At 44.7% G+C, this 22,008-nt stretch overlaps 1 protein-coding gene across 3 annotated transcripts in view; it reads right to left on the reverse strand.

The window, feature by feature from the left end:
- PAK3 (p21 protein (Cdc42/Rac)-activated kinase 3) overlaps nucleotides 1-6,413 on the reverse strand; it is a 31,357-nt gene extending 24,944 nt beyond the window's left edge. The window contains exons 1-2 of one of the 3 annotated variants that reach the window (XM_010011215.1): nucleotides 6,213-6,413; nucleotides 2,137-2,237 (exon numbers count right to left, since the gene is read on the reverse strand). In XM_010011215.1, coding sequence (XP_010009517.1) covers nucleotides 2,137-2,237; nucleotides 6,213-6,387 — 276 coding nt within the window. In that variant the 5' untranslated portion in view covers nucleotides 6,388-6,413. Of the gene's footprint in view, nucleotides 1-2,136; nucleotides 2,238-6,207 lie in introns of all 3 variants that reach the window. The other 2 variants (XM_010011214.1, XM_010011216.1) reach the window with 2 other exon arrangements.
- Between the last annotated feature and the right edge of the window lie 15,595 nt (nucleotides 6,414-22,008).

Below are 22,008 nucleotides of genomic sequence, written 5' to 3' on the forward strand. Positions count from 1 at the left end.
CAGTGGGAATAGTTGTACACGATATGGCTAGTGGAAGTCCCTTGAGCAGGACGTACTTACCACGTAACCACCTAGCTGATACACGGGTTGTGTCCAGGCTGGGACAAATCAAACACGCCTAATGTCACGTGTAACGTAACGCTTGCATCTGGGATTAGTTGGGTTCTGACAGGAACTTTAGGAACAAGTATTATTGCAGAAGTATTGTGTAATTGTAAAACAGCAGCCACCTACTGTCTGCTGCTTTGAAAGGGAAAAAGATATTAAAAAGAAGTTGTGCTACAGCAATAAAGCTGGACATGTTTAGCCTTGTATCATCACTCTGTTCTGTGAAAGGCCAGGACCTGTGCTGGTGGCATTGGACACCAAAAATCAATTAAAAACAATAACGGAAATCTCTGATGCTACAGACTGTTTTGACACAGGGGATGATAATCAAAACATTCAAACTGATGTCTGAAGTACTGATAGAGTGTTTGTGCTGAGAACTCAAGTGGATTAACCTCAACATCCCCCCTTCTTGATCCAGCTGGCAGGGACCTGAAACTAACTGGGATCCTCACTACCAGTCAGTCTACAAAAGAACATGATTGTGACCCATCACGTTTGCATAGAGCTAGAAGGAAAAAGTCTGAAGCACAGGGTAGAAATAAAGGCAGAAGGCTGAAATGAGAATAAATGTAGAATAAGAACAGCTGAACACTGGGAAGAGCAGTGAAATGGGGAAGGAAAGAAAGAAAAGAGAAGATAAACAAGAGCAAGGGATGCACATACAAGAGGGAGAAACCAAAAGCAGGAAGTAACATAATATGATACCAAGATAAAGAGAATGGCATTGAAGATTAACCAGAACAAAGTGCCTACATGGGAGAGACAGAGAGAAAAATAAGAAGAAAACCAGGACAGGCAGCAGGGAAAACACAATTTTAAAAGCTTTATGCTAAGATTCTGATCAAAATGACCACATCTGGGCTTTTTAAATGAGCATTTAATCAAGCCCTAGGGTTTGGCACAGAACAAATTTTGAAGTAAGATTGCATAAGTGACATCTATTTTATAAAGGCTAATGAACTAGTCTGCATATTTTAAACGTAGCTGTATTTCCTCATTACTAAGGATAATTCAGTTCCACTACTCCTTTGAAGACATGCTGTCATTAGATGTGTCTTTTCTTCTACTGTTATTATTACTATTGCTACTGTAGCCACAGAGTTTCTGAAATGTTCCTGAGACCCAAAAGCAGCAATCAGAGTAAAAAATGACGAAGAAGTCACATTTAGGACTCAAATTCTGAAAATGAGCCATCCTTTGTCCAGGCAAATGATTTGTCCCATCCTGTTTGGTGTATGCAGCCTGTCATCACTAGCACACTCTACAATCTGATACATGGTGGTAACACAGTCTGACCACTTAGCTCACAGGGTACTACTGATGGTACAGAGAGTTGCTAATGCTTCCTCTCCCCTCCACAGCTCAACCAAGTGTAGGCTTTCTGCCACCCTAGCTTTAAGGATTAATGGTTTCAGCACCTAACTAGTGGTCTGAAAGAAAATGCTTTGAAGCCCCCTGCACACTTCAAGGAGCTTCTATCAGACTCATTTTTCATTGTGACACGGGTAGAAAAAGCTGACTGCTGTTTATCAACACATGTGTCTGATCACCTGGCCTATGGACATATTTTGAAAGCTATTAAATTAAAATGAACGGACATCCACAACGCTGCTGCTGTCTGGTGTCTCCAAGGGCTGTCTGCAGAGCAGTTGGACTTTGCACTTCGGGACTGATTTGTCTACAGCCAGACACAGACTATGCACATGTGCGTGGGTTTCTTTATGCTTTCCCCAAGACACTGAATAACCAACCCCTGTAGCAGCTTGTGGGACTGATAAAAGCACACACCTACGTTCTTCCTAGTTTTCATTTGCCACAGACACTCTGCTGACAATCCTTGGAGAAAAAAACCCATAAAGCAGCCTGAATCAGAAGTAACCCACTGCAAATCTTAAGCCCAACAAATAAAAGTCTCCTTCTTCACAGCCTGGCTGCTGTCATCTGACGTTTCTGGCAACAGGAGGTTATTTCACCATCAAGAAACTAGGAGCTCTGGTAAGCACGCAATACACTGTGGTTACTTACTGTGAATTCTCCAGTGACGGCATCAAATCCCACATGAATGGTATGTTCAAAGTCTGAAGGAAGAGAGATCTCAGGACGTTCCTTCTCTTTCTTCTTGTTGGCTAGAGGCAAAACGTTAACAGGCACTTATTTTCTGCACAGCTTTGCATTCAAACATTTTCACAGTCGGGTGTGCTCAGAACAGTACTTTAAACGCGGAAACCCAATCAATTAACATCCATCTTACTTGACAAATAGACCCAAGCTAATACACACCAGCCTACCTGTCAACCCCTGCCTGGGAAAGTCTAGGTGGTGGTACCTCATTTGGTTTTCTTCCAATCAGTGTCACTGCTGCCAAAGCAAGCTGTTCATGAAGTAGTCATCTTAGGCTATTTTTAAGCAGCATGATTTCTGCTATCAGTTCTGTTCTTCATCATGGTTTTTTATCTAGCAACTAACCCCTGTTTGACTTTGCTCTGTGGGTTCCTGCAGAAGCAAAGCTCCCAGCACACACATGTGCATGCCTGTTTGCATGCATGTCTCTTCTCCAACACGCTTTGAACCTGTTTTCAAGCTCAGCCAAGTCAGAGAGGAGAAGTTTTTTAAGATAACCAGGTTCCTACAAGCCCTGTGAAAACAGGCAGCTCAGGAGAAGGCTCCTCTCAGATTAAAAGGCTGAAGCAGCAGCTCTCTATTAGAAACCACGGAATCTGCACAGCAACAAGATCCCATAAATGCCATTGGAAAAGCTTCATTTGAGCTGTTAATTAACTAAGACATATAGCCATAAAAGCCAGGCTTTATTAGTCTCCAGGAATTCCTTGTTTTTAAATCACTCTACCAGTATTCACAGAGTGTGAAGTATCTTATTGAAGGAGACAGACTTGGAAGTCACTCAATCTTGCGTATGTTTCTCATCTCCCTCCCATTTTACCATCTTTTGAAAGTAACATCCCTGGTGGTCATCCATCTCCCCTGCTTTTTACTATTGAAAAATCTCACTTCAGCCCAGTTTTATTGATTCTGATAAAAAATGAGTGGAATAAAGGCTGAGAGAAGCTGCCTCCACTCTGACGCATCAAGAATCCATGGTCAATAGAGATTTCTATTGGTGACAATACTACCAATTCTGAACCACTCCCAGACATCCGGATAAACAGAGAGTACACCCATCTTCAAACATCTATCCTGCTGGCAGGTACCTGAAATATTTGGCTTCCCTAGAGAACCGGTGTGCTCCAAGACTAACTATCACGTGGTTGAATAATCTATCAGTACAGAGCTATCTGTGGGATCCTCGCCAGTGCCAGTGGTGTATCTGTAATAGCTGAGAGGGGAACTGCCTTCCCACCAAATACATCTGACACTGAGACTGTGGAAAGATTATATGCTAATGATTGGAACAGGACAAATATTACAGTGCCCACAGATACATGAGAGGTTTATACTGTGCCTATCACAAGGGGACTCGACATCAGGCTCTCTAAAGGCCAGCCTATCACCATTTATTAATGATGATATGAAAATTGAATACACATGCCATAGCTACACATCAGCAGGAGAGAAAGGAGCAGTTGTTCAGGTCCTGTCTCTGCCTGACATGTTCCCTCAGCACAGGGCCAGTTCTCATGTGTATGCACATCAAAAATAGCTGGATCTTACTCTGTATCTTCTTTCAGTTGGAAGATTCTCTGCTCTTCATAATTATAGTCTAGAGTATTTTGGATGTTTCTAATCCTTTCTCTGCACGGTTCCATTTATCTTCATTAAAAAATTAACTGTCACCTTCTGTCTGCACTGCACACCCCTATTCAATGTTTATTGATGAATTATTTCCATTTAGCATTCAGTAAATACTGCAGCAATATATCAAATACAAATGCAAAGGCTTCTCCCCTTCTTTTATCTCTAAGATGATGTTGTTTAATTTTCAGGATAGATGTTGCCGGTTACAAGATGTCATCTCCGTTCAGCATATGTAACTATTGCAGATAATAAAACTGGCTTCTCCTACCTCATCATTTGCAAGTAAATGCAGTGAAAATTAGATTTAAAGGATCATCAAATTCAGTTCAAAGCAAATGTCAAATCTAGAAGCAAAATAAGGCACTCCATCAAACGCAGCACTTGCCCATTCCAGGCCTCTCCTGACAGGGACAAGCGTTCCAGCTCATTCCCCAGGATTTGGCTCATCTGCTTCATGAACCTCTGCCTACCAGACTGTGGATGTAACACCTATGGTCCGAATGCTGCAAAGCTCTAAATTTAATACACAATTAAACACCTTGAAACACCCTCATCCCTCCCCAGTCTAAAATCCCTGACACTTCTGTCTGTGCCCTGCAACTCGAATCACTTCTGTTTTACATAAGCTGGCAAAATGATATGAAAAGGCATGACTTCTTTGTAGCAATGACTGACTGTATGTAGGGGTATTTCATTTTCTTATACATGCCCCTCAAAATACACTCCTCCTGCTACGGTGGATTCTTTACGTTCTGTTTACTACGGGTGGACTGTTACTATGAAGTTGTGATGCTGCAAAGCACTGCACTAGATGAGAGCAGCCGCATCAATCACCTTCTGTTTTATAAGCAGGACTCTCAAATACGTGTCACTGAGCCTGTGGAGCACACCCAGGCCAGGTTTGTTTGACCCGCAAACTAACCCCAAGATGAAACCACCTCAAGCAGCTTGGCCAGCCAAGCTAAATGTCCTCTATTTATTATTTCAGCAACAAAATTAAGCTATAAATCTTAGCTTACTTTCCCTCGCAGCCACATTTAAAATCATGGTATTTGTATGTTTCCAACGACTGCTCTGTCTGGTAGTTCAATACATTTTTAATGTCACTGATCATTTCCAGGAGGGATTGTTTCTAGAGCTGCCCATTTCTGCATGCATTTCACACAGCATCTCCTGCTTAAGAAACATTCCCTCAGAGAGGGATAATACCACCCTGCTGGTAGTCAGGGCAAGAAGTGACCCAAGTCCTTCCCAGGAATTAAACAAGCCGGGAGAGATTTTAATTTTGGCCTTTAGAAAGAACCAACTGAAAGTTAATTTTGCTCCCAAAAGGGGACATTTTTGGAAGCACTCTACAGAGTGAACCAGCCAGCTCTGCCTGAGGAACAGGCCCATCCTTCACATGAGAGGCTGTGCCTGGATGGGCCCGTTCCTCAGGCAGAATGAATCCTTGCTGACTACTCCTGATCACGTTCTTGTCCTTCATTTGTGTGGAAATGATTTCCAGGAGGATTTGCTCCAGCAGCTTCCCAGGGACAAGATGAGTCTGACTGACCCACAGTTCCCCAGATCCTCCTTCTTAAAGGCAGAAGTGACATTTACTTTCTTAGAGTCATCAGGACCATCCCCAGTCACCATAACCTTTGAAAGACAATCAGAAGTGGCTTTGCCCTGACATCAGCCAGCTCCTCAGCACTTGTGGGGGCAGCCCAGCAGGTCCCACAGCATTACAAAATCCCTTCCCTTAATTCTGTAAACACACTAACTCAAAACATACTCCTTTCTGCAAATGCATGTTAAAAGAGTGCAACTGAAATACTGTTTCCTGCATGTTCAAAAGACTCTCTTGCTGTAACCACACCTAGCAGGTTTTGAACCAAGCCATTCTGCCACCACTCTTGCTGCAAAAGCAAGAAGAGCCTTGCTCCTGCTCCTGGAATGTAAGTGCATTAAAAACCAAACCAAAATACCAGGCACATTGCCTTCTCACTTTTGCAAACCTGTTTTCAAAAGTACACAACTTTATCTCTGCTTTTACTGCAAATGCAAAGCCAAAGGAAAGGATTCCCCAGCTTCACTATAAAGTTACTTTTTAAAGGCAAGTTGCACAACGTGCACACGTTTTACTGGATTTTCAAAGACAAGAAAGTCACTGGCTGAACACCTCCTCCTCCTCCTCTTTTGAAACATGTTACTGGAGCAATGGCAACAGAAAGTTTTGGCAGGACTTTGCCATGTCCTGCAACTGAAACCAAAAAGAAAACAGTGGCAGAAATTAAACGCAGTAACCAAGAACCGACAGAGGCAAACAGAGACAGAGCAACCCGTTGGCATTGCTGATACTTTACTTTTATCCCCTCCTCCTGGGAAGATGGAGCGAAGCCTGGCTTTCTTGTTCTTCTCCTCAGGGGCCATGGGGAGCGGTTTTGAGCTGTGGTTTAGTGCTGAAGAATCGCGGTTGTTGCTGTTCATCCTCAACGGTGGGGCTGGAGGTTTCTCTTCAATATCCAGACTATCGGACATCTTCAGCGGCCCTCACAGCCTCCTGCAAAGGCAGAACAGAAAGCAAATCTGTCAAGGGAGAGTGCCAAGGCTGGTCTCCTGGGGACGAAAGAGGGCAAGAAAAGTCTTCTGGTGGAATAAGGAAGTCTCTCTAGTGGAGGTTTGCTCTAAATAAGGTTACTGCTGGTTGCTATAAGTAAATGCAGTGGCCAAGTCCTAAAAATCACTGTATTACCATTAAAATAAAGCTTTTTTTTTACCCCTGTTAAAGGGGTTTTACAACTTTTCGTTAACAATCCAAATTCTCCTCTGAAACCAGACTTCTAAAGCAAAATTTAAATGATTTACTGAGGCTACTTGTTATGAAAATGAACCATTTTTATGACACAAGAAACAAGGTGCATGTCAGGGGAGATACGGATAGCAAGCATTAAGGTCTCTATTCCCCCTCCCTGCTGTGTTTTTGGAGGGTTTAGTCCTAGGAATGTGGGCTTCAAAAGGCATGATCTTCCCAAAGGAAATTCATTCAGAAGTACCAATTAAAAACTTCCTTGCACATAAAAATGAGCAAAGGACAGGGGTACTGATCGAAGGAAAAGAATAGCCAGAAATTGTCACAAAACTTTTCTAAGCTGGGAACACACAGGGCAGGTGAGACTTTCCCAATTCCTGATTTTCCCAATGTATCTTAAATCCTAAAATTCAAGTCTGGATTAAGCAGCTGGGTTAACAAACAAACCAACTGATTTAAAACCTGAAAATAGAGTATGATTTCAGACAGATCAGATGTGATGTGGGCAACACTGCGTGTTTTTAAAGGTTACAATTCTACAGGCACCTTGTTTCCAACCCCCTAAAATCAATGTGGCTCCTTTTATGGCAGGCACGTGCAGAGCACTGTGCATGTGTTATGGATCCCTCCCTGTGCTGATTCACACATAACACAAGTTCTATTGCGGTCATTGGCTACTCTCTCGTGTTTAAAGTGAAGCAAATGATGTTTTTCCCCTGTCAAAGTCGTAGGTTTATCTCAGAAGTATCAGCCAAGCACAGGGACTGTCACTTGCACAGAGGTCCTGAAGCTCAAAAGGTAACAGTGCTGCTGCTCTCCTTTTGCTCAGGTAAAGCTGCTGTGGTTGAGCGGTTTCAGGGTTCTTTGGTTGCTTTTCTTACCAAAAAAACCCCAAACCTGAGCTAACATTTTCAACAACTGAACTTATTTTGACATAGCTGGAATTTTGCTGGGATTTCCAGCATAAAAAGCAAATGACCAACTCAAACACTCCAGACTGGTTTTCATGACATGGGCATTTTGATCTTCATTACCATTTTCAAATTACCACATATGAAATGATCACTTTTTTATTACTTGAGCTATATTTTTAATTTGATCTGAATAAGATCCCAAAATGTCAGATCTGAGATTCAAAGCATCTGCCCCATGACAAGAATAATAAACGTAATATACCATCACATCTCCGTTTTGCTCCACTCCCTAGGTCCACAAAGTGGGGTTCCTGAACATCTGGATTCCCAAGGGGCCCCAGGGACCCGTCCTGGAGTTGCACAGTTGAAAACTCCAGAGCAACTGCTGGTCCCAGCCCTCTCCCTAGTACCTACAGCATAAAGCTGATGTCCTGGAGAGCTTGATTCACAAGCACATGCCCAGTTCCTGGAAGAGGTCGCTGCCAACACAGCCCTGTTATCCAGGTGGAGAGCTACCAGGAGACCTGCTCTGGCAACGGAGGAACACGGCCCACCCTCCTGTGGAAGCACATATGTAGGCAATAATGTTCTTCATATCACCAAGGAATAGCTGTAATTGTGCCCAAGGTAGGGTTTTGCTAATCTAACCTTCGAGCACAGAGTAACCTATTTACCTAGAGAACTCAATGCTTTTGCAGGTTTAGTCAAGCAGTTAACATTACTAATCCGTGTGTTTTCTATCGTGAAATGCAGAAGGCTTGCCAGTAATGAGGAGAAAAAAGAAGAAGGAGGAAAAAGAAGAGCCAGTGATGAAAACGACTGTAAGGTAATAGGGAGAATTGCACGTGCTGCATGTGTTACGCTGGTGAAGGGGAAGCACGCAATGCTCAGGGATTTCTGCACAGGGATGCATGAGGGAGTTCCCAGCTTATGAAGCCCAGCAGGGACATCCAGACACGGCTCCCGGTCCCTCCAGCAATGCCCACAGACAGCTGAAGGCCACAAAGCCTTTTATCTGCTCTTTGACCCACCTACAAACACCTCTCCAGTGCCAAAGAGCCTTCACCCCCCAGAGCTCACCGGCGCGAGGCTGGCCACAGAACCACCCGGGCATGTTCTCAGCTTGCTACCAAAGCCAGACGGTCACTCTGTGAGTCCATTACAGGCACGGCTTCAGCTGTCCCTCAGAATGGGACAACTGTATCTGTCACTGCATCTATTTGTAAACAATGCCACTTTGCTGAAATAGGTCCTCCCATGGGATTTCATTCCACAAAGAATACTATTAACGGTTTCTGGCCCAATTTGCCTATGATGTAATTATTTCCAAGATTTTGAAAGGAACACTGTATTTTGTTCAGAGCTCATTCAGGCTCAGTTTCAAGAACCATACAAAGCTCTTTTATTCACTTCTAAACCAGAGGAAAGGAGAAAAAAAAAGGAAGATAGCCTAAAAGGTTTAACGGTTGATATTAACTTTCTAAAGCTGGTCTGAATGAAAACTAAAGCAAACCACAAGGCAACACACACCAAGAGACTTACAATTTGTGGTTTTCCTGATCAGAGCCCATCTGCTCTTCCATTCATTCTAATTTTGAGAACTGCCATGTACTGCATCACGACAAAAGAACATTCACTATCGCATCAGACTTCAGATTTTAAGTGTTTTGCACTGATTCACTCCACCCTTAAAACTTGGAGAAAACCTGACAGGTCAAGAAGACATAATCAGCTCAGAAACTTGCCAGGTTTACACTGCAGGGAAGTGCCAACAGCATGACAGCCCCAGTCAAACTCTACCCTGGGACCAGGTTTTCCCACCATAGTAAGTCATTCGTTCTGCTAGTCTTGTTCTGCATAGGATGACCCCATCCAAACCCACCTCCTGTCTATTGGAAACGATTATGCCATATCTGGACATTAGGAAGCATTTCTTTACTGAAAAGGAGGTCAAACACTGAAACTCAAGCTTCCTAGAGAGAAGGTCCATGCCCCAAGCCTGTCACTGTTTAAGAGGCATTTGGACAATGCCCTTAATACCACGCTTTAACTTTTGGTCTGCCTTGAAGTAGTCACACAGTTGGACTACATGATTGGTGTAGGTCCCTTCCAACTGAAACAGTCTATTCTAGAAGCTAATTCTTTTGATTTCCTACAAATGCAAGGTTCACCAAAGAACTTCTTTGGAGATTACCCTTCAAAACAAAATGCTTTCACTGCTCTCATCAAACCAGCAAGCATGCAACAAGCACTTTTAGGAAACTCTCTGCAAAACATTGCATTCAGCCTCCTGATTATAAGATGGGGTTTGTATCCTTTTTTCCATGCCCAGAAATAATAACTACTGCCTCATTAAGGATCCTTAAGTGTTGCAACAGCACCAATTCCTGCCTTCCAGAAATAATCTCTGCTACCTCATCCCCTTCATACACCTCATGTTCATACAGACACAAGTCTCTCCACCCTGGTCTCCTGAGTTTTGCCTACACCTCCTGGCAGGCTCCCTGTAACTCACTGTCTCAACTCAACCTGCAAGATGTTGATGACTGCATTCTCCAGAATGGTAACAAATTGTCCATTTCTTAGGTGCAAGATGAATTCCCAAGTCTCTCACTTCAGGCTGTTCCTATGCAGTACTTCAGGAAACGCATAATCCACTGAAGACCTCTCAAAGAAGGTATTGAAAGCAAACCCTTAACAAGACAAAAACCCACCCAATTCCCACCTGTATCAGAATTGCAAATTCTAGGAGAACAAGGCTGAAGTAGCACACGTCAATGCCCAAAGGATCACAAAATCCAGAGGACTGACAGAAGGGTAGGGAGCAGTTCCAGGGCCTCTAAGCTAGTACTCTGCAGCCCTCGCAAGCTCAAGGAGACAGCATGGCACTGGTTCACTCTCCTGTCACATTTTCCAGGCTCCTCCTGCAGCTCTGAGCACTAGAGAGTAAACTTCAAGAAAAGCAGAACTGAGACTGCAGAGTAATTCTGCAGCAGGGATGAGATCCTGGCAAACCCTGCTCACAGAAACACTGAAACACTGTGCCCTGCTGCTGGTGCTGCTTCAATACAGCTACCAGAGCCCCTCACCACACCAGGGCTGAAGAGCTGCTTTGGAAGAGGCCAGCCTGTGCTCACCAAGACAATGGAGAGCACAGCCAAATGGGGTTTCCTCATCGCAGTCCTCACAGACCCTACACTAGTGCAATCAAGGCAGTGCTGGTAACCCTGTGAAAAGAAACTCATAGATAACAGCATGTGTACAAAGATACCCAAAAACCACTTACTTCCAGAGAGTTCTTCCAGTGCCCGCTGGCTTTATGGAAGCATTTAAAGAAACCACAGACTGTTGCACCCAAACACAAAGGCACATTCGAGTCTGTAAGCTAGGGCTTCACAGCCAAGTGGCAAAAGCTGAAATTAAAACCTCAAACAGGTCAGTTGTTTCTACACAACTATTACAGGGTTATAGAAGTTGATCCAACGTCACTTCCTCCCCACCTCTTCCAATCACCAGCTTTGTGAAGTGTTAAAGGCAAACACTGACTTTAAATACATGGCATTCAGCTTCCCCATGACTCAATTCCCCCTTTGCAAAAGCCTGCCTTACAGTATTTTTGCATCTAGCTCTTGCCAAGCTGGGGAGAGGAGATGAAGGAAGATATTTGAAGCACCCAAACGTCTTCAAAACAGCACACACAAAAAATTGCTTCAATTCAGGTCAAGTTCAGAGCAGAATCTCACCCTGGGCCTTCATCCCAGTAAGCCCTTCACCCCTGTGTATCTGGGGAATACTGTTTGTAGATAGATCTGGAACAGCTTTCCTAGGTTACTCCCATTATTTCAAAGTCTGCAGCATTCAGACATGACTGGTTCCAATTAAAACTCACAAGTAGTATCCTGTTTGCAGACACTGGTGTTCATTTTCAAAGCCTCAGAGATACAATTGCAGCTTGTGATGCAGCAAAACTGCCTCTAAGATCTCTTGGCTGGAAGGAGCCATGCCAATTCCCAGGCAGTAGCTTTGCAAAAGTAACTTGAAGATGCAACGCTCACTCTGTTTAAAAATATACTTCCTGTGAAAAGCTATTTTATTACTTTGTTATATGGTCCAATTCTGCTCCCAGTGACACTCAGCCATTTCCCAGAAATCAATGGTGATGTGAGAGGGATTCTCTCTAGATGGACTACTGAGACACTCTGTTAAGTACCATCCGAAGGTATTTATGGAGTACTTCCCAGCCCAGCTGCAGAAGAACTGTATCTGCTTTTCCACATCTGCCTGTTTACTTGCAGTTTTCTTAGAGCTCATTTGAAAGAGCAGCTGGTTACTTGCACAGAACGGAGGCACTCGGAGTTTCACTGCTCGGAAGATGGTCACTGTCTTCTCTGCAGAGCTGCACTAAGTTAAAATAAAATACTGCTGACTTTTTGGTTAAAAAGGGCCCTATTCTGCATCAGCTGAAGCAGACACAGCTCTGCCTGGGCACCCAGCGTCCATAATGCCCCCAGGGCACCCCTGGGTGCCTGCAGCCTGGGAGCTGGGTGCTGAGGCTTGCTCTGCAGGGTGGATGCAGCCAGGGTGCCCCGTGCCTTTGGGAGCAAAGACATGACACTGGACTTCCCCACGTGCACGCGTGGCAAAACAACCCTTGCACCCCTTCTTTGTGCAACCCTGGGGACAGGCAGCGTTCACACAAACCAGAGGAGGAATCACAGCCCCAGGAGCTGATCGGTAATGCTTCATTTTCATGCTGCCTTTCACACAACTGTCTCAAAGCACAATACAAACATTTGCCAATTAAGCCTCCCCAGTCCCCTCACAGGCAGGTAAACACGCTCTGAGCTGCACACATTATTCAAACTGAGTCATTTCCTTGATGAATGTACTCTCTGTTTGCAAACACCCTGTAAGCAGCTTGTGATTTCCTCCAATATATTCTTTTATTCAGAAGTCATCCTCCAAAACTTGCTACAAGTAACTTCTGGCCTCTGAACCGGCTGTTCATAAGCAGCTCCCTGCGTGGAGGAGGCATTCTGAAATCAGGCTGTGTCCAAGCAAAACTACCTGGGCCACAAGGACTTGTAACTGTTTGTTTTCTGAGCTGGGATAAACAAGTTCTTGTTAGAATTGCAGCATTAAGAGTTTTACTAAGTGACTTACTAAATCTGGTTTAAAATTCACTCCTGACAGTGCACTTGCAGCAATAGTGTCACAAAATGAGTACAGAAGGGATGTGAATGCAGTAGCTATGCATTTAACGGTTTACATTAAATATTTCTTCAAATTTAGATTATTATGCCCCTTGTCTGGACCTCGAGAGTCACCCAGTTAAATTGCCAAGAGCTGGGAATGGACTGAAGCAGTGGAGCTTGTCATAACCGACCGCAGTCACCTGCAAATGTATGGGGTTTTCCTTGCTTTATCTACCTTTGACAGCATTTTCCAGTAAAGACCTTCAAGGATCTCTCCTCTTCAAACATTCAGTTACCTCTGCAATTACATTTCTCTCCACAACTCTTTCTCTGTAAACTGCCAATGCCACCACAGGCAACGACCTACAAAACGCATGATTTCCACCTCCCAACACCCTTCAGCCCACCCTATCCACGCTCCTCTTCCCACAATGTGGAATCTCTGCAGACTCCCAATACCCAGTACCTGCTCCCTCTAAAAACCCTCATGGCTCTTTCACACAGTTCCACTTTTCCAAGTGCAAGAAGCACTGGGACTTGGCCAGGTTCTAACAGAGCACCTCTCACTCTCCCTCTCTGGACAAAGCCATGGCTCTTCAGGCTGCAGTCCCAAAAAGCAAAACATGGATTATTTTTGCACCACTAAAGGCAGTGATATTTAAAGTTAGGGGTATATTTAAGGGCTGTGCTTAACCAGTGCTTAATGTATGAGATAACATGAACATTGAGGCTTCAGTGTAGCTGTGAGACACTGTGAAAGAACAACTGTAGAGACCCTCTCCATCCCACGGGACAGGGCTGAGTACCAGCCCAATGTGTTTTCCTTGTGGGTGTATTTAATCACATCAAACCAAAACCAGTGTGCTCAAACTGTGCTCATGCCGGGCTCCTGGCTGCTTACTCAAACCACTTGAGCTTTGGGATGGTTACATGGCCAGGAAGAAGTGTGTGTACAGAGCATGTGGGGCAGAGAAACTGCTTTCCACATGTAACCTTGTCCAGGCCTTCAGTAATTAAGCCTTATAATAGCATAGCAAGGAAAGGAAGTACATGGCTATGGGTTGCATTAAGTGAGCACCTCACAGCATCAGAAGATGGTCGGGCAAAAGGGTTGCAAATCCACCCAACACACACAGTCATGTAACAGAAACAAGCAAATGAAATGTGGAAAGAGGGAGTACAGGTAGGAAGAGTATCATAGAATCATAGAATGATTTGGGTTGAAGGGACCTTAAAGCTCATCCAGTTCCAAGCCACAGGCAGGGACACCTTCCACTAGAGCAGGTTGCTCCAAGCCCCTGTGTCCAACCTGGCCTTGAACACTGCCAGGGATGGGGCAGCCACAGCTTCTCTGGGCACCCTGTGCCAGCACCTCAGCACCCTCACAGGGAAGAGCTTCTTCTAAAATTCTAACCTAAATCTCCCCTCTTCCAGCTCAAAAGTAATTCCGCCTTGTCCTATCCCTTGTGAAAAGTCCCTCTCCAGGTTTCCTGCAGGCTCCTTTAGGTACTGGCATGTTCAAAGCTTGGCTGCCAGGCAGCCTTATGGTCATTATTGTTTTTAAAATATTGAGGGCAGACGGATTTCAAATCATTCAGAAACACACTTTCAAGTAACTATTTTTGATAGGAAAAGTGAGTTAATTCATATGACAATGGTACGGTCACATCTTACCCTGATGAGGCCAAAAAGCTAGCTGGGTCTGGGGGACACTTCACTCTCCTAGCTGCCTTGGGAAGAGCCCCCAGCACCTCCACCCTCTCGTACCCAACCCCAGACCACTACATGGTTATTTCTGTATATGGGTTTTTGAATCTTGGTTTGGAACAAAAAGGTTCTGCTCTAAGCCATGCAATCTGGAGCCAGGCTTAGACTGCCAGAGCAATGGACACTCCAGAAGGAGGTAAAAGGACACCAAAACCAAGTGGAAGCTCCCACGACTATCTCCATGCGCCACAGCCTTTTTTTCCCTGTTTTGGTTTTGTTTTGTTGGTGTGTCTATTTTTATTCTGTTTTTCTCTTCTAATGTACTGGGAAACACTTCTCTGGGATTGATAAGACATAATGAGAAGTACCTAGGAAAAGCATCCATATGCAAGAGCAAAACCCAAGAGTCTTACCAGTCCCTCTCTTGTTTTTTATTTACACAGCTGAAAGGATCCGCAAAGCAGAAAAGGGTGTCTCAAAATCAACTGTGCCTATCAAATACCCACATTCCACAGAACTGCCCTTGTCTACCCATGAAAGTGCCTGTGTGAAATGAAGTGCAGATTTAAACCCTTGTCGATAGCCTGAAATAGTTCTCCATAGGGACTTTATTATTCCTAGTTCAGAGCTTCAGCCTCAGGTCCACTTCTGTTCTCTAAGAGGAGTCAAACGAAGAGAAGCCGTTTAATGGAGACACCAACATCACAACTGCAGCTGTAATTCAGATTACAATAGGCAAGATAAAGTAATTCAGTTCTCTTCTGAGATAGCAACTTCAAGTCAATCCTGAAGCAGTGTCGACGATCAGGTACAAGCAGCCGGCCCCTACTGCAAGCTACATGTGGAGAGACAGTGACAAGCAATCCTCTTGCTGTGACTGAATGAGTCCTCTGAGTGTGGCAGCAAAGCCTGCCCATGCCTCTTGCATCCTCAAAGTGATTTAAATGCTTTCTAACTGACAATTAAAACGGACTATTCACTGACCCCAGCTCAACTGCCAGGCAGTAATCCTTTGGCCACAGTAAGGCTCTGTAACCCATGCTGCTGGACTTCTGCAAGTTCAAGCTGAACACTTGTTGGCTCACTCAGCTGGGCAGTCCACCCAAGCACAGAGCAAATGCATCTGTGCTCTTCAGACTTCGTCGTCTTCTGCTACAAGAGAGCACTCATGCTGGAAGCCTTACAGCAGTGTCTCCACTAAAGGGCTGTGGTTGTGTTAGTTCAGTTGGAAAAAGGCAAGGCCCAAAGCAATCCAGAGATCCCAAACCTGGGCTTGCTCCTCACAGCACCAGCACCTGGACACTCAAAACATTAACCTGACAGCATTTGAACAATACCCATATTTATATGGTGGGGAGCACACTATCACTGTGTTCAAGGATCACAACTTTTGCAACTCAGCACCTTCTCTCTTCTCTGGTGTTCCAAAGGTGAATCTACACCAGCATCCAGGCTGTTGACACATCCAGGTTGTTGCACCCTGAGGCAGAGACCCAAGGTCTGCTCTGTTGCAGCAAGAGAAAGGCCAGCAGCGCTGCAAACACCACCAAGGGAGCTTGAATTTGGCCACTCTCAAGCAGAGTTTTGATGCCCAGCTATACACAGGCTAAAGACCATCAATCTGGGCAGAGCATTCACCAGTCACAGGGTTTGGCAGACATAAGCTTGCTCTCATCACTGTTCTCTCTCTTACCATGTAAGTAATATCAAAAGAAGCCTCTTCTTGCTCAGACTTCCAGAATGAGAATTCTATCTATAAAAAAGCCCTTGAGTTCATACTTTTTGGGCACTCTAAACTCCTACTGAACTCCTGCTCCTGCATTAAGATGCTTCTAATAAACCGCCTGGCATCTTGCCTATTATATTTTTCTTTTTGTTTACATAAAAAGAATCAAACAAGGTTAAGAAGAAGAAAGAGAGGAAAAAGAAAGGACCATTCTTCCTGTTCCTCATATTCTCTGCAGGTGTCGGTGCTTTCTCTGCTCGACATGCTCACAGAAGACGTGCCATGAAAAACACAACAAGCTGAACCCCTCATCCCAGCACCATTCCAACCTACACCAGTTCACTGAAGATATGGCCATGGTGCCTTCCCCTGCAGTGGTCCCCATGGGCAGACTAAGAGCTGGTTTTGCCTCAAGACACGTGTGCAGCTCTCCAGGAAGCCAACAAGAGGGAGGGCATAATGTGCCAACTACAACTCCACTGGCCCATGCCCCACTAAACACACACCATACAACCACTGAGGACGAGGTGAAGAGCAGCAATACAGTACCAGTTACTGAAAAATACAGAGAATTGCCATTTTCTAGCACCTTCAAGTCACCTTTTAGGTCTTTTTGCCTTTGCAAAAAGGCAAAGCTAAGGATAGCAATTCTTACTCTGTGAGCTGAGAAACTTGCTGTAGTAAACAACAGAAAACCCGTGTCACATCCCTCCTCCGTCAGAGGAGAAGGATGAAGATGGCACTTAAAAGACTTAACTCAAGGCCACCTCAGGACTGTCAGGCATTGTTGAGAGGCAAATCCCACTCCAAGAGGGAAAAATAAAGAATGAGGTGTCCTCTGGATGTCTCCAGCTCTGCTGCTGGGGCTGAAGACAAAGACATCTAATCAGGAGAGTATGGGATGGACTTCAAGCCCCCAAATGCCACAAGCAGAGACAGAGACCATGAGATTTGCTGTACTGATCTTCTTGAGACATTATGGTACATTTAGAAGGACACAGCTCCTGCTGCCTCCAGGTAAGGAAAAGGCAAAGCCCAGGCTGACACATGCCTTTCACCCAGGAGGTGGATGTGGTCTAGATTCTGCATCGTCTCTTTAGGGCACTGGTGCAGGAAGGCATTCATATCCCTATTTACTTCCTCAGGGACAACATTTTGCCTTTTATTCTTTGCCAGGCCTTTTATTTACAGCTGACTAGCTTCATATATCTAATATTCACCTGCTACGTTAGTGATCTTATCGTGCGTAATGGCACATCTACCTTGGGGGTATTATGGCTCTGGAGCAGTCAGGGGGGGGAAATGGAGCAGTTGCTGCGTACACTTACTTATTTCCAGTTGCCAGCTAGACCCTGGCTTCAGAGCAGCAGGATGGGAAGACTGGAAAAGCCAATGTACAAATGCTGTTCTTAAATAGGTCAGGGGAAAAATGACACCTGGATGCAGGAAGCAAAACAAGATCCACACACTAAATCTGTTGTTTTCTCAGCTACCACAATGGTCTGGTATTTTTAAACTGCTAGAACAGGGACCCAGGAGTTAACACCTCACTGCCCCCCAAAATGATCTTTTGCTCCAGAGTAGTGCTCTACTACTCCTTCTGGTCTGACTCCACATTACAACAGGGAAACAGTTCACCATCATCTTAAGACCCAATTGAAAAAATAAAGGGGTTTGGGAACTACTCCCAATCCATCTGCACTTGTCCACAGCCTCCTGCGTAGCATCTGTGACCACCACAGCAAAGAACACTGGGCACAGCACAGGAGGGAACAATACCCCAGAAGGTGGTGGCATCCAGGAGTAAGGACATCTCATCCTCAGTCACTAAGGAAGAGTGCTTGAGCCAGCAGGGACCATTCTAGTTTGGGAAATGGCACTGTGTCCATGCTGCAAATCCCTGTCAGAGCCACTGGTACGTGTCTCAGTTTCATTCCTGTTTACTGCAAATTTTCACTAGGACAAACCACTCGGCTCCTCTATACAACCACAGATGCCTTGTCTGAAGAACTTGCGAGTGCATTTTTAAGTCTCTGATGCAAGAGGACACAAACCTTTGGCTACAAGCAGACAAAAGTCAAGCCACATCTGCTGCCAACACATGAGGGTACCCTCATCTCTAATAGTCTCTGTCCAGAATGCATTGAGCTGTGTGCACTTGCTCCTTTAAAGGGGAAGAGCCTCCATTGCTCTGTAGGAGTTTCTAAAGCAGCCTAATGCCAATCCCTACGAAAGCACAAACTCCCAGAGCAGCTGACACTAATGCAATCTTGTATCAGGTCAGAGAAAGTACCAGAAATAAGGAACCATCATAAACCACAGGAAAACAAGTAAACAAAGAAAACAAGCAAGGGAAGAGGAAAGAGGGTAACAACAGGACCCAAAATAGATTCCTTGTGCCAGGCACACATCAGATTTATGGCATAAAGCTTTGCAAAGAAACTTGTTCTTAAAACAGCTCATCAAGCATTACCCCGCTGCTGGCTGAAGCCTACTACTGTTTGACACCCCCTACTTTCCATTTACAACAACTTCAGGCCTTGAAAGAAAACCGAAATGTATCAATTGAGGATTTTATGAAGCACAAAATGACAACTACATTGCTATAGATTCTGTAAGAAGCAAAGCAGGCTGAGAACTGGGGAGGATATTAAACCTCTGGAAATGCTGGATTGCTAGAGAAAAGAAGTACAGAAAAAAGAACAGGGCCTGTGCACTGACCTGTCCCTGAGGAAAAGACAGGAAAATAGAGATGAAATGATTTTAGTAAGTGGCAGAAAACGATGAGAAATAAGCAAGACATTGCCTGCTCTCAGGCAAAATGAACCTGTCTAAAGGCACTACTGTCGAGGCAAAATGATGAAGTAGAGAGAAGAACTGGTTGTAGAGCTGTGTGTCACCATGCCTATGAGTAACTCTGAAGATACTACAGGCCCCCAGTGAAACAGGCAATAGCCTGAGACACGCACCATTCCCACTTACAGGGGAGCTGCGGGGCTCCAGATCCAGCTCTAGAGAAATGCCTCCAAACAGCACAGACACCTGAACCATCCAGTGGGAGTGGAACAGTGACAGTAAGAACAGGATCGAAGGAACCCAGGAAGCACAGGGGCAGACTGGCTGAAAACACAGCTTTGGGTCCTGAGCACAGTACAGGAAGATATAGAAAAAGATAAATGCTCAGCTCGGAGCAAGAGGGTAAAGCCACACAGGAAGCACCTTCATGATGTGGTATCTCCATCGAGTAAGTAACAAGAGTGAATGCAGTGACTGAGGATGCTCCTGTGGAAAGAAGGGTATCTGCAGTACCACCTCACCAAACTGATTCTCAAGAGTCAGGCTCTGCAAAAGAAGCTGCCAGCCATTCTATGACTATGCCTGCTGCCGTGCCACTGAAGTGAAGACCAGTTTGATTCCAGCTGGATTGCAGAGCCAGCTGCAACGACAAGAGGCAATCTCAGACTGGAGAAATGCCACCAAACATTGCAAACGTAGAACAGAAAACCCCTCATGTTCTGAGGCCAGTGGGCAAATACAAGGTGTTGATAAAAAACCACCTCAAAAAACCAGAGGTATTATCACTTTAGCCTGACAGAAGCTGACAGACAGACCCATCCGCTGCTTGGCAGCAGGAAATCATAAACATGTATGATAAAGAAGTATTACCATTTTTGTAGAAACTTAAGTCTCTGGAAGGCCTTAGACGACAAGAGGCTTTGATTGAAGTACTGTAACAGAACAAAAGCTAAACAAAACCACAAAACACACTAAAACAATTAAAAGCCACAGTAACTAACAGGTCATAAAGACTAAGCATGATCTAAGAACCATCACCAAGTGAGCCTGTTCCTAGTGAGGTTAATTCCTAGCCCTATATTTACCCGAGGCCTTTAAAGAGCAAACTGCCCATGTTCTTCAGAGAGCAGCAGCATCCAGCACTTCCCAGTTGCTCACTAATGGCAGCAAAGACATGTAGAAAGGGAAACTTTACAGCATGCAATGTGCATGTCTCCATGGAAGAGAAGACAGGAGAGAACACACCAAATTATCACCCAATCATAATGGGAGACTCCAAGCGATTTCAGAGTGCTGCACACAGCAATGCGATACTGGTCCTTGATGGGCCAGATTGCAAGAGAAAACCAGTACCTTCTCTTTGCAAGACTACAGGTCATGATGGATCAACATCGTCCTCAGAACTTCTGTTGCTAACATGCACCTCTGCCATTCACTCCCATCAGAGTGCCACCGTCCTGCGTGAAACAAGTCACAGCAACCAAAATACCTGCCTCCGGTCCAGTCTTTGCTTGGGAGCTCAGAGATCCCCACCAGTGAGACACACAGACCAGGGCTAAGAGAAAGCTACAGTAGGAAACCAGCCACAGATCTGCTCGTGTAAACATCCAGGTATTCTTCCCCCCCCCCTTTATGGTAAACTTCAGAGGGAAACCCAAAAGCAGCCTCTATGAAAAGGCAGCAACCACCCGTCCCGTCTGCTTAGTCTTTATACCTGAACAAAAGCATCCTCTACTTTTAAGACATGAAGGTTCTTCAGCAAAACTAACCATTTCTTGCAGCTCAAACAGCTCTTTGTCATCAGAAGCAAAGTAAGACAATAAAATCTTGCTCACCAGAGGAGAAGTATTTACCCTGCATTAAGCCAACTTTTCCCAAGGTGCAGGTACAACTGTAAACAGGAGGAAACGTGAAGAAGAAAAAAGATGGCAGGAGCTGTTTGCAACTACACACCTCAAAGCCAGAAGTGATAGGAAACTGGATCTCCTCTCTTCAGGAGTAAAGGAAATCGTTACAAAGAACCACAAATTATTTATTAAAGAGAGTATGATACCACAGGGAAACAAAACAAAACCTAAAATAATCTAGAAGCAGACACTCCTATCTAAAGAAACCAGATAACAGAACAGGAAAGACAGCTCTTTCCTCTATTATCTTTAATTCAATTCTGCTTATCAGCATCATCTTACAGCTAAAAGTGTGAAGACTTTAACACATTTAGAGTCTTATTCAATTCCCACCGAAGTCACCGAACAGACAGACTCCAGTAATGCTGTATCAGGTTTCTATGGGCCATTCCAATCTGAGGAGTTAAACACTCCTTTAAGAACTAAATGAATTCAGCTTCCTTGCCTTTGTGAGGAAGATGCCTTGGCTGCCTGCCCTTGCTCTGACTCAGACACACTTGGCCCAGTCCTGCAGAGGACTAAGCTCCCACTGAAGTCAAGGGCATCTCTAAGGCTGAGCATGCTGAAACCCCGGCTGCCGGCCACACGGGAGCCAAACGCCAAGACTCCAGCTGAGTAAATGCACAAACCCTGGGAAGGAAGAAAGAGGGAAGGCAGAGCCCGTGGCTCAGAACAGCCAGCCCTGAATCCCTTACTGTGCAGGCCAGGCACACAAGTCCTGCTGTACCAGTGGGCACGCTTCTCCATGTCACCCTGGGACCTGCGAGGGTGATCGGGGCTGATGCAGAATGCTGTGCACACTTGAATGAGCCTCCGCTGGAAAATGTGGGCCATCACATCATGCTTTATGACTATTTCATTATCTTCCGATTCAATTCAGCCTGCAACAGTTCCGAAACGCAATGCCTGACAGATCTTGTTCCTGTATTGCTTCCTGTGTTTTAAAATCGTTTTCTTCCATTATCTAGAAAATACTTACACAGAATGATAACATTTTGTGCATCCGAAGAGTCATTTATCTCAGGTTTACAAAGCCCTTCACCATATAGGCAAATTTCAGTAACACCCTGCCCTAACTCCAATGATCTCAAAGCACATCCGGAGT

Source organism: Nestor notabilis, unplaced genomic scaffold (assembly GCF_000696875.1).
Source record: "Nestor notabilis isolate BGI_N333 unplaced genomic scaffold, ASM69687v1 scaffold13713, whole genome shotgun sequence".
Taxonomy (NCBI): domain Eukaryota; kingdom Metazoa; phylum Chordata; class Aves; order Psittaciformes; family Psittacidae; genus Nestor; species Nestor notabilis.